Source organism: Lottia gigantea (genome assembly GCF_000327385.1).
Source record: "Lottia gigantea unplaced genomic scaffold LOTGIsca_88, whole genome shotgun sequence".
NCBI lineage: Eukaryota > Metazoa > Mollusca > Gastropoda > Lottiidae > Lottia > Lottia gigantea.
In genome coordinates, this window is record NW_008710892.1 from 195,501 (window position 1) to 208,569 (window position 13,069).

The window sequence follows — 13,069 nt, forward strand, 5'->3', positions numbered from 1 at the left end:
GTTTGCTATTTAATGTGCTACTGACTACGTTTGCTATATAATGTGCTACTGACAATGTTTGCTATGTTTAATGTGCTACTGACCATGTTTGCTATGTTTAATGTGCTACTGACAATGTTTGCTATATAATGTGCTACTGACAATGTTTGCTATATAATGTGCTACTGACAATATTTGCTATTTAATGTGCTACTGAAATGTTTGCTATGTTTAATGTGCTACTGACAATGTTTGCTATATAATGTGCTACTGACAATATTTGCTATATAATGTGCTACTGACAATGTTTGCTATATAATGTGTTACCGACATTGTTCGCTATGTTTAATGTGCTACCGACATTGTTCGCTATGTTTAATGTGCTACCGACATTGTTCGCTATGTTTAATGTGCTACTGACAATGTTTGCTATGTTTAATGTGCTACTGAAAATGTTTGCTATTTAATCTGCTACTAACATTTGCTATAAAATGTGCTATGTTTAATGTGCCACTGACAATGTTTGCTATATAATGTGCTACTGACAATGTTTGCCATATAATGTGCTACTGACAATGTTTGCTATATAATGTGCTACTGACAATGTCTGACAATGTTTGCTATATTTAATGTGCTACTGACAATGCTCCCTATATAATGTGCTACTGACAATGTTTGCTATGTTTAATGTGCTACTGACAATGTTTGCTATATAATGTGCTACTGACAATGTTTGCTATATAATGTGCTACTGACAATGTTTGCTATATTTAATGTGCTACTGACAATGTTTGCTATTTAATGTGCTACTAACATTTGCTATAAAATGTGCTATGGTTAATGTGCTACTGACAATGTTTGCTATATAATGTGCTACTGACAATGTTTGCTATGTTTAATGTGCTACTGACAATGTTTGCTATATAATGTGCTACTGACAATGTTTGCTATATAATGTGCTACTGACAATGTTTGCTATATAATGTGCTACTGACAATGTTTGCTATATAATGTGCTACTGACAATGTTCGCTATGTTTAATGTGCCACTGACAATGTTTGCTATATAATGTGCTACTGACAATGTTTGCTATATAATGTGCCACTGACAATGTTTGCTATATAATATGCTAATGACAATGTTTGCTATTTAATGTGCTACTGACAATGTTTGCTATTTAATGTGCTACTGACAATGTTTGCTATATAATATGCTATTGGCAATGTTTGCTATTTAATGTGCTACTGACAATGTTTGCTTTTTAATGTGTTACCGACATTGTTCGCTATGTTTAATGTGCTATGTTTGCTATTTAATGTGCTACTGACATTGTTCGCTATTTAATGTGTTACCGACATTGTTCGCTATGTTTAATGTGCTACTGACAATTTCTGCTATAAAACGTGCCATGGTTAATGTGCTGACAATAATTGCTATTTAATGTGCTACTGAAATGTTTGCTATTGGCAATATTTGCTATAATGTGCTACTGTTAGAAGTGCTGACAATATTTGCTATTTAATGCGTGCTACTCACAATAGCTTCAACCCTTTCAACGTTGTTTGCTGTACCATGTGCTGGCATTTGGTGTGCCCTTTCTTCATACCCTTAACATGTTTACAGCCATATTTGATGGATCTGATGCTAGGCATATTATGCTAAATCATATTCAGCGGACGGACGGTATCGTTTATTTTGTGCTAATTTATTCAAGTGTGCTTTTTAATTCTCTGGTAATTTATATGATTATGTACATCATGTTTCGTGCCTTATTCTATTAAATACTTATGTCAATCAACATTTTTTTTTATTTTAATTTAATGTGCAATGTCATAATATGAAATGATATTTGTTTTATTTAAATAAATCTCATAAGCCTTTGGTTTAAATCTTCAGACCCAAAAATCCCTGGACACAGATTTGTCAAATAATCTCAGTGCTGGGCATCATTTCTTTACTCCAGGGTGCACATGAATGCAAGGGATTGTCATTCTAGCTTTGGGGAACACCATCAATATTTTTGATAGGAAATTGGGAAGGGCCTTAAAGTGAATCCATAGGAATATTTCTTGTGTAACAAATATCCATTTTAAAAAAGCAACTTTCATATATTTTTTTTTATTTTGAAGCAAGTGTCTTAATTTATTTTCGTTTGGGTTTGGTTCCCTTTCCCTTATCTTCCTTTTTGTATGTTCCGTCTTTCTTTGCCTTTCGGACCTTAGCTCTGGCGTATTTCCTCTTTCTAATCTTGTTGAGGACACCAACGAATCTCTCTTCTTTACGAGCACGAACAATTTGTTGGTAAGCCGATGATTTCTTTTCCTCGGCAGTGACCGCACGAGCTTTGTCGGGTTTAAATGAAGATTTCACTGGCATCAACTTTCCTGTCAATTGGGTAGCCATCTTGACTTCTTCAGACTAAAAATGGAATAAAAAAAATTCATTTCATTTTGATTGCTGCAAAGCAAGTAATTAAATTATTTTTTCGATTACAGCTTAATTACAGTCCAATAATAATAACTTATTTTATATGGGTCAGAATTAGGCCCAATATACAAGGACATGAGGTCAATATAATGATAGAAGCCTGTTTCTATGTCCAATTCAAATGAGTTTACATTTCTCAGACTGAAAGTTGGGTCTTCAAATGGTATTATTTTTATCAATGTCTGGATTGAACCAATCAGTCCCCTCGTCAATAAGTAAAAGTTTTGAGTCTGTTACAGAGATATGTGCAGACTCAGAGAACAGAAGTTGTAAAAAAAGGAGTAATAGAAATATAACTTACAGAAGCTTCGCCAGCTCGGACCTTCTTTTTGTTTCTAGGGAACAAGATCAATTTCGATTTGTATTCCTTTAGTCTTTGAACATTTTCTTGAAGTGATTCCACAGACTTATTTTTTCGTCTGAAATCTACAGCAATTCCAATACCTAAGGCTTCTTTCCAACTGACTTTGACAGCCTGAAAAAAAAAAAAAAAAAAAAACAGGGAAAATAAATAGGGGAGATTGGCAAAGTTCACATCAAACATAATTTTATGGTTTATTTCACCATTTGTAAATTTTTGTATATGGTCTTAAAATATGGCCATATGAACAGTGCATGTCAGAAGTAGGCTACAAACACATTCAGTACTAGTATAGATTAAATTTTGTATTCCTGAAAACACATACTGCTCAAAATATGGCAGGAATAAAGAAAAATTACCTTTAATTCTTCAAAAGAGAATCCTTTTCCCATTCTTCTCTTGGAATTGTATTTAAATGTAGGGCATCGTACAATTGGTCTGAGTGGACCAGCTGCAGGTCGTGGCGCGATACGTCGAGCTTTCTTCAACCTAGTATCATGTCGTCGCTTCTTTCTTGCTGGTTGGTTGAACCAAGTTTTAACATATCTTTGCCAATCTTTGTGGAAATGTCCGTTTGGGACAACGTTGTTACCTTTCGGTGCCATGGCTGTAATGGAAGTTTGAAAGGTTGAATCAAATATTCCATGGTTTAGTGAAGGCAAAAAAAGAATTTAGAAGCCTCTTACACTCAGATTTGAACTGACCTGTGGTCACAAAAAGCAGCGCATTACTTCGCTAGATACGATATATGTGATGTTTTGGTTTCAAAGGCCAGGTCATGATCGATTCTTTCGCACTTTTTCAGGTTCTCGAAAGCAAGGAGCGTTGTCCTTTTGTTACGTAGCATGTTACACTACCGTGTACGAATTTAAATACCTAATTGATTAATACCATTGACTAATTATCCCCTCACTCAAGAAACACTTCATCATAAGGCTTATAATAATCCAAAACAGAAAACCATTGCGAAAGATGGGCTATGTAGCTTCAAATGTGGTTCAATTTCAGCCATTTATCGTGCTGAATCGAAATTAACGAGAATACACCAGGATTCGGAATTCATCATTTTATTCAAATAACCAAGAAAAAAAAGACCGATGGGCTCTAAAAGGCTGATTAAGTTGGATTTTTAAGTGATTATTTTTCACACACCTGACTGATACACTCGTCAACCGGAAAAAGAAAGATGCGCAGTCGGTAATGCGCAAACATTACTACCGGTTGCAGACGAATTTTAAAAAAAGCAAGAAACTCTTCTGACTTCTGTGAAAAACTTAAAATTTCTTGAATTACCTTACGTTAGTCAACTTTTTAAAGTTTTACTAAAAATATGTTTTGTAATTTTGGTGATTCAAATTCAATTGTTGATGATCAGGGAAATTTTAAACTTCTTTACCTAGATCTACTTACAAGTTATTTAACTTTCGCAGATTCGGCTGCATTCTCGCCACTCTCGTCCGAGTCACTGCACCGATTTTTGAATTGAATTTTGGCAATCAATGAATCATTTTCAAATCAATTACAAACCACTACGAGAGTCATGGAGTGCCTTTGGGTTGATGAAAATGTCAACCACTGGAAAAGTTATTATTTGGAATCATGATTTTTTTAGGGGAATTTAAAGTCCGAAATTAGCGAAAAGTAGTTCATTTTCACTTGCATTCTCTTGGAGGGAATTGTATCTATTTCCAATGTAAAATCACTGAACTTTATATTTCTACGCGCTGAAGGTGGAAGACATTCTAAGACAAATGGCATAAAGTTTAAAAATTTATTTTGATTAGATCTACCATACTGGTACCGCTACTGGTATTATTTATATAAAATCCGAGAAACTTTTAATCTATCAATCTGGTCTACCTGGGCATATAATCAGTAATCCTATGATGCAGTTTTACCAGTATTAAACTAAATGCATTGAGCAAGGTACTGCCAGACATTAAAATACCATATATTTCATTTTCTCTTTCAGAATTGAAATATTCAGGAAAGAAATCAATAGTTTTCACACCAACCAATAATGGCTTCCTTTAGCATGATACATTTTAATGATGTTTATAATATTGAGGCGGATCTTATAGAGCCTTTAGGGGGAGCTGCTAGGCTGGCAGGGTACATTAAATCCTGTGCTGAAGAGGATCCTGTTGTTTTTTTCAGTGGAGATGCTCTTAGTCCTTCTCTCAGTAAGTTTGATATTTTTTATCCACTCTGATTGAAATGGACTTCTAAATGATATGTGGCTCCTCTTGCCATCCATGTTTTGGTGAAATTGTTATGCAAGACGCGTTTAAAGGAATTCTTGGTCCAAAACTCCATTTCATTTCATTAGTCTAATAAGATATATATAAAACAGTAGGATATAAAACTACATTACATTTCATTAGTCCAATAAGGTACAGAACAGCAGGATGTTGCACCCAATTTATTTTCTGCTTTCAGTCAGTATATTTTTAAAAGGAGAACAAATGATACCAGTTATGAATGGAGTTGGAGTGACATGTGCTGTCCTAGGAAACCATGACTTTGGTAAGATTAAAATTTGTTTTGATGAAGGCAGAGACTATAGCTATAATATAGCTGAATATCTCAAGTGAAAATAATGATTGGTCTGACAATTGCAAGAACTAGTTAAAAGAATACTACCTCTTAGAATGGACATAAATTTCAAACTTGGTCAACAAGATATTCATCAGTTGGACTTTTCAGGTGCCATGACTAAAGAATAGAATCTCTATGTAAGACAATATATCCATTGAACTGAATAATCATTGAAACACGCTTCTAAGTATGATCATTTATAACAAGAAAAAGTCACTGTCCTCTGTCTATTTTTGAAGATTTTGGTGTGGACCATCTAGAGGATTTGATGGCTCAAACGAAGTTTCCATGGCTACTGAGCAACGTTATAGATGACTTTACAAATGAACCTTTAGCTTATGCTGGAATAAGTCAAATCATTGTTTCAAAAGGTATCAAGGTATGGATAAAATTTATCTTCTACCCTATAACAATCTTTTATTTTATTGCTCACTACAATCGTGGATTTGCCGTAGTTGCCTTATGAATTTGCACAGATGTGATATCTTTTTGGAATGTTCCTGTTTAGATTTGAATTTAAATGTAGGCGGCCTCACAGCATTCAAGATTAAACCTCCACTTGGAAACCCATTTTGAATTACATATCAAGTTAAGGGCAAAGCAAATGATAAGAAATATTTGTGATTACAATCGTAACTGGACTTACATGGATAACTATTACTTTAATAAAATACCTTGTGACGTATCGACAAAGGTTCTTACGTCTTTATAAAGCAATGAAGAACCTTCATCGAAACGTCGCAAGATATTATATTAAAGTAATTATCCATGTAAGTCCAGTTATTATTATCCAATTATTAAATGCCTCTTAAGGAAGTCATTACATACAAGTGTCATAGGATTAGTTACTTATATACCCTGTCAAGGACATTAACCTATAATAATTGATGTAAGTGTTTGTATAGATAGGCCTTATGGGACTAGTTGAAGAGGAATGGATAGATACTCTAGCCACAATAGATCCTGAAGATGTAATTTTCAAAGATTATGTTGAAAGTGGTAGAGAGATAGCACATTCACTCAGAACTCAGGTTGGACCATGAACTATTCAGATTATTTCCTTTTAGCCTTCAAATTGTCTCCCTTTAGCCTTCAAATTGTCTCTCTTTAGTCTTCAAATTGTCTCTCTTTAGTCTTCAAATTGCCTTTTTTTAATGTACGAAAATTATCCCCATGTACTCTCTGTATCCTTCAAATTATCCTGTATCCTTTCCTAATGCCATTAAGATAGACAAGCCAAACAATTCAAATTATCGACCTTTACTCTTCAAAATTGTCTTCCTTTAGTCTTCAAATTATCTCCCTTTAATCTTCAAGTTGCTTCCGGTAACGTTTAATACTCTTGTGTTATTTCAGGGAGCAGATATTGTGATAGCGTTGACTCACATGAGATGGCCGAATGATATAAGATTAGCAGAAGAAGTTGAAGATTTAGATATTATACTGGGAGGCCATGATCATGATTATTGTGTTGAAATGGTTAGTGAATTTTACTAAACTGGGTAATTTTCAGCTGTTTTATTACCCAGTCAATCCAGGTTAATTACTTTGACCTAGGTTGGACCAGAGATAGCAGGCCTGTAGCTACAGAAGGGCAAGGGAGGGGGGGGGGGGGGAGGCTCCTCGATAAAATGGATTCCAAGAGTTGGTCCGGTGTTGGCTTTAACCCTCTTATATCTAATCTCTAAGTAATGTGTTTCTTCCCATAAAACATTTCTGTCAGTGAAAGCTTTAGGTAGAGTCTGCGGTAACATCATCATCATCATCAAGTTTTCTTAGTTGGGCTGTAAAACTCATCTCTGTTGAATTCCTTATAGATAAACGGTACATATATAGTCAAGAGTGGAACAGATTTCCGTAATTTAAGTCATATTCATGTAACGAAAGATGAGAATGGAAAATGGAAGTTTGATATCAAAGAAGTTGAACTGGATTCGTCAGTGAAAGAAGATCCTGAAATTAAAGAACTGGTTACGGCTAAATTAGGTAAAAAAAAATTCAATTCTGTATCAAGCAGTAGTAATATACGGAAATGTTGAATACCAAGCTCCAATATCCGTTAAAATTGCCCTTTCATAGAGAAGAAATTTGCAAACCAATGATGTAAAAAGTAATTAAAAATTGTTTCAAAGACACTTCATGGCTTCTCTTCAAAATTCCCAGTGGTATTTCAAGGTTCAATCTGGCACTGGTCGAATTAAGACCTTCACATTTTTCAACCCGGTTTCCTCCTGTCAGTGATGTAGGTGGGGAGGCTGACATGGAAAATGTGTTCCTACAGACTGAATATAAAAAGCTCCCTCGAAAATTGGAAATCCAAAAATAGTAGGCGAAATTCAGTCTTTGCACACGGTGTTGCCTTTCTTCATTAGCAAAATCAGAAACAGAAAAGTAAGATTTACTCTGCCATTTTATTTCAAGTGAAGCATAAAATTCCATTTCATTTCCCTTGTAGCTCAGGGCAGAAGAGTAGGATGTAAAACTCTATTAATTTCATTTTCATTTTCATTTCTTTTGTAGCTCAAGTAGATGATAAAATGGATAATAAGTTAGGTGATATATTGGTGGACTTAGACGGCAGGTTTGCAAAAATCAGAACTCAGGAAACTAACTTAGGTAAAATATATTTTAATTTAGATTATTAGCCTCTCATTTTGTTTGACAGAATTTTTTCATGTGACTCTTTTTTTGTAATTAATTTACCAAATGCCATTTGTGCCATTAACAGTATTAAATACGGCTTATTCACAAACATTCTACTCACTATTGTTTTTAGAATATCCATATCTTGTGCTTCTTTTAATATAAGTCTCTAAAATTGTTTTTTAAGCTAGTATTATTCTCCAATTAGATCATAGCATTTCCTAAAATATGGATAAATATATCTAAACTAAGGATTCCAGAATAGGCCCTTGATAGGCCAAGTTTTGTACGACAGTAACTAACGTCTTGTTATCTTTTCCAGGAAATTTTGTAACTGATATAATTCTAACAGCTACGTGTGCTGATATGACAATATTAAACTCAGGAACATTTAGATCTGATCGAATTCATCCTCGTGGAGATTTTATAATCCGTGATCTGTTAACTATTCTTCCATTGTTAGACCATATGTTGATCATAGAATGCACAGGTAGGTTAGAACTTATATAGAACTCACTGGCATGAGACTATAGTTTTATATGCATGTACATTACTAAGATGTACATCTTCACTCCATGGGGGGTGGGAGCCTCGGTAGCTCGCTAACCTGAAAGTCCAGACTCAATCCTGGCATAGGTCGAGATGATTCTTTTGGATTTTTCAACCCAGTTTTCCCCTGTCAGTGATGCAGCCAAGATGGGCTGACATGAAAAAAGCATCTAGGTGTTTGGATGAGACAATAAACTGAAAGCCTGTATGCCACAGGCTGTGTACGTTAAAGACCAATCGACAGGTGGAAATCGAAAAAGAGCTGGCTAATGCTTCTGTCCTGGCAAAATGTCCCATATTGCACCCTGCATGGTGTTATCCGTCTTCATTAACCCACATGGTGTAGAAAAGTAGGAGGTAAAACTCTAATCATTTCATTTGACCCCATGAGGGTTACACATAGACTAAGGTAGATCATGTGTGTCTGCTCATGAATTGTATGTTCACATTTGACAGGAGACAGGCCCTGTATTCTCGAAACGATCTTAGCACTAGGATATCCTAGGATCTTATCTTCTAACATTGATTCTAGGACGTCCTAGCGCTAAGATCATTTCGAGAATATGTGGCCTGTATTTTATACTATTGATATCCTACTTTTCATGATTGATGTTCTTTCAGCTTGGAATACCAATTAATTTGATTATTTTTCTGTTCATTTCAGGCAAGCAGATAGTGCAAGCGTTAGAAAATGGTGTTTCTCAATATCCCAAACTTGAAGGTCGTTTTCCACAGGTAGCTGGTTGTAGGTTTGGGTTTGACCCCAGTAAAGCAAAAGGTCATCGTATTGACCCTGCTTTAGTTCTGATTCAAGATGAGTATGTTGATCTAGAGAAGGTAAAGTTGAAGTTTATTGAATTTGTCCTTTTTGAATTCAATTTTGAGGAGGGGACATAGTCAAGAAGGAAAGAGTGCTGATGGAATAGTGCACATTTCTGATCCCTCCAAAAATCATATGATTGTATCTCATGATGTTGACCTAGATAGTAGTGTCGAGCGTGAAGACCATGCTTACTCTTTTTGAAACACCTGATGGTCCACTACTATAATATTTTTACTCTTGATTTTGCCACACTGTGAACGAGATTAACGGAATTGTCCTACTTGTACAGATTTTTATTCAAATTTGAAATTTCAGAAGTACAGATTGTGTACAAAAGAATATCTTGCCCATGGAAAAGATGGTTACACTGTTCTTAAAGATTGTCCTATATTGGTGAGTTGAAATAATATTTTAGATGTATACAAGGTAAAATGTATTAATGTATACTTTGACAAATACAAAATGGTAATTATCAAATGTCACCATTTTTCTAAAGTGAAATTGCTTGAGAGGAATTGTAACTGGCCGTTAATTGAAAGATGAGGCTTGATACAGGTGACCGACTGACAAGTGTGACTGTAACATGGAAATCTTATATTTTAGGTGAACGTAGAGAACTGTCCTACGTTGTCTACCTGTATTCAGAATCATTTTGAATCAGTACAGATGTTATATGGTGAGAAAGAATGTAGATCAGGCCATAGACAAAGTCTACTGTGTCTTGTCAAGTAAGTTTTCCTTTACTCTCTTTTTCAATGGAAGCACTGGTTTTTGAATTTTGTGGTCTTGTGAGGATTGTTTTTTTTATTAAATATAATATCTATTAGGAAAAGCATCAATCCACAACAAGGCTCTTATTTTTGTATCATTACAACAATTAATTTTTCACAATTTGATCCTCTTTTGATCCTGTCACAAAATCCCAGTGAAATTCCTACTGTTAATCTTCTTACTTGTAATTTTTTATTACTTCCTGTTTTTGACAGGAAAGAGGAAATTATAGTTAAAAGGCAGGAGAGTTCTGACTCCATCAATAGAGCATTGGTACGACAACAGAGTATCCATGATGCTGAGATAGAGAAACCCCATCTAGCACCGGAGATTGATGGCAGGATCTTTCAGTATGATGATGAGGTAAATGCTGCTCAAAATAATTTTCAATAAACTGTAAAAACTCCAGAAGAAAAGGGGTACCAATTTAAACTGACAATGAAAATTGCTGATTAGTTGCGCTGTAAAATATTTCTACGTGTATCACTCAAAGAATTTTCCTTCAAAGTTTGGGTGTTAGGGGGTGAGAGCCGACACTGAGCTGAATCTCGGAAGCACTGGCACAGGCATCAGATATATCTATCTCGTTTTGAATCTGAGCTATAACTAGCCATATAGACAAAATATACAAAAATCAAAAATAAGAAGATGATATTTAGTTCCAAGACAGTCTTTTTCTAACTCATTTGACCATTTGACTCCTTGTAAAAAAAATGCGTACAAGCAAGACAATTCAATAAATCAAAATCGCGTCCAAAAATCAGATCAAATGGCAAAATCAAAAGTAAAAATTGTCTAGTAGTGGACCAAAGAGAAGTACCTCGCGCGTGACACCCACCACTACTATCTAGGTCAACATCATGAAACATAATCAGATCAATTTATGTCTGATCAAACAAAACAGCCAAGATGCAAGAAACAGATTGTTACATTTGTCCAGAAGTTCGCTATAATAACCATTGTATTTCCTAAATGAGGTTTGTTAGCTCTTTCCAAGCCATGTAATAACTCATTGTGACTATTTTTCAGAAACACATGGAATTGTTGGCCTTAAAAGATTCCCAAAGTAAAAAGAGATTAGATGTAGGAAGGAAGGAAGAGACAACTTCTAGATTAGATGTAGGAAGGAAGGAAGAGACAACTTCTAGATTAGATGTAGGAAGGAAGGAAGAGACAACTTCTAGATTAGATGTAGGAAGGAAGGAAGAGACAACTTCTAGATTAGATGTAGGAAGGAAGGAAGAGACAACGTCTAGATTAGATGTAGGAAGGAAGGAAGAGACAACTTCTAGATTAGATGTACACCAGAAAGAGGCAACTTCTAGATTAGATGTACACCAGAAAGAGGCAACTTCTAGATTAGATGTACAACAGAAAGAGGCAACTTCTAGATTAGATGTACAACAGAAAGAGGCAACTTCTAGATTAGATGTACAACAGAAAGAGGCAACTTCTAGATTAGATGTACAACAGAAAGAGGCAACTTCTAGATTAGATGTACAACAGAAAGAGGCAACTTCTGGTTTAGATGAACACCAGAAAGAGGCAACTTCTAGATTAGATGTACAACAGAAAGAGGCAACTTCTAGATTAGATGTACAACAGAAAGGGGCAACTTCTGGTTTAGATGAACACCAGAAAGAGGCAACATCTAGATTAGATGTACATCAGAAAGAGGAAGCTAGTCTAGACGCAGGAGATGAAAATAATGGATCTTAAAATAGGTCAAGGTTTCTAACAAACCCTATGATATTCAACATTGTGACTAGGGTTAACAATTTTTTAAGTTTTATTCTATAATTTTACAGTTTTACGTTCATAAACAACTTTCATTATAAAACTCTTCTTGCTAATACATGCCTTTTAACTAGAATAAAATTCAGAAATTCGGAGCAAAAATTACAATAATTTGATGATGGACCACTAAATTCATTTTTAGTTGAGTTCTTGAAATTGTCTCCTATATTTTATGATTGAAGATGTCCGAAGGTTATCAAGATCCAAATAACCTGCAGACTTTTTAGAGTCAGACCTGATTTGTAAAATATTGTAATTTTATTAAGTTTGTCTTTTTTGTTGTTTATTTTTTTATTTAATTTTCATGTCTGTTTATGTGTTTATTCATTCATTCATTTATTCATTCATTCATTCATTCATTCATTCATTCATTCATTCATTCATTCCATTTAAATTATCTTTATTTATTTATTTATTTATTTAGTTTTTTATTTTTTTATTTTTTTATTTTATTTATTTTTTTATATATTCATTTATTTATGTCTTATTATTTATTTACTCATTTATTTTTAATTATTCATTTATTTATTTTTTTTTTATTCATTTATTTTTTTATATATTCATTTATTTATGCCTTTTTATTTATTTTTATTTATTTATTTATTTATTTATTTATTTATTTATTTATTTATTTATTTATTTATTTATTTATTTATTTATTTATTTATTTATTTATTTATTTATTTATTTATTTATTTATTTATTTATTTATTTATTTATTTATTTATTTATTTATTTTTATTTATTTATTTATGCCTTTTTATTTATTTATTTATTTATTTATTTATTTATTTATTTATTTATTTATTTATTTATTTATTTATTTATTTATTTATTTATTTATTTATTTATTTTTATTTATTTATTTATGCCTTTTTATTTATTTTTATTTATTTATTTATGTCTTTTTATTTATTTATTTATTTATTTATTTATTTATTTATTTATTTATTTATTTATTTATTTATTTATTTATTTATTTATTTATTTATTTATTTTTATTTATTTATTTATTTATGTCTGTTTATTTATTTATTTATTTATTTATTTATTTATTTATT

At 33.1% G+C, this 13,069-nt stretch overlaps 2 protein-coding genes across 2 annotated transcripts; one reads left to right on the top strand and one right to left on the bottom strand.

Annotated features, from left to right (window-relative positions):
- Nucleotides 1-1,770: 1,770 nt before the first annotated feature.
- Nucleotides 1,771-3,774, bottom strand: LOTGIDRAFT_197609 (hypothetical protein). Its single transcript, XM_009067970.1, has 4 exons — nt 3,704-3,774; nt 3,187-3,434; nt 2,768-2,941; nt 1,771-2,397 (listed from the first exon to the last, which is right to left on the bottom strand). The coding sequence occupies exons 2-4, from the start codon at nt 3,430-3,432 to the stop codon at nt 2,122-2,124; spliced, it is 696 nt and encodes a 231-aa protein (XP_009066218.1). The 5' UTR covers nt 3,433-3,434; nt 3,704-3,774; the 3' UTR covers nt 1,771-2,121.
- Nucleotides 3,775-4,847: 1,073 nt separating this feature from the next.
- Nucleotides 4,848-12,049, top strand: LOTGIDRAFT_169666 (hypothetical protein; the record flags this gene model as incomplete). Its single annotated transcript, XM_009067971.1, has 14 exons — nt 4,848-5,010; nt 5,267-5,353; nt 5,665-5,796; nt 6,335-6,456; nt 6,782-6,904; nt 7,243-7,411; nt 7,946-8,041; nt 8,391-8,558; nt 9,282-9,454; nt 9,756-9,833; nt 10,044-10,168; nt 10,427-10,574; nt 11,241-11,438; nt 12,020-12,049. The coding sequence occupies 14 exons, from the start codon at nt 4,848-4,850 to the stop codon at nt 12,047-12,049; spliced, it is 1,812 nt and encodes a 603-aa protein (XP_009066219.1).
- Between the last annotated feature and the right edge of the window lie 1,020 nt (nt 12,050-13,069).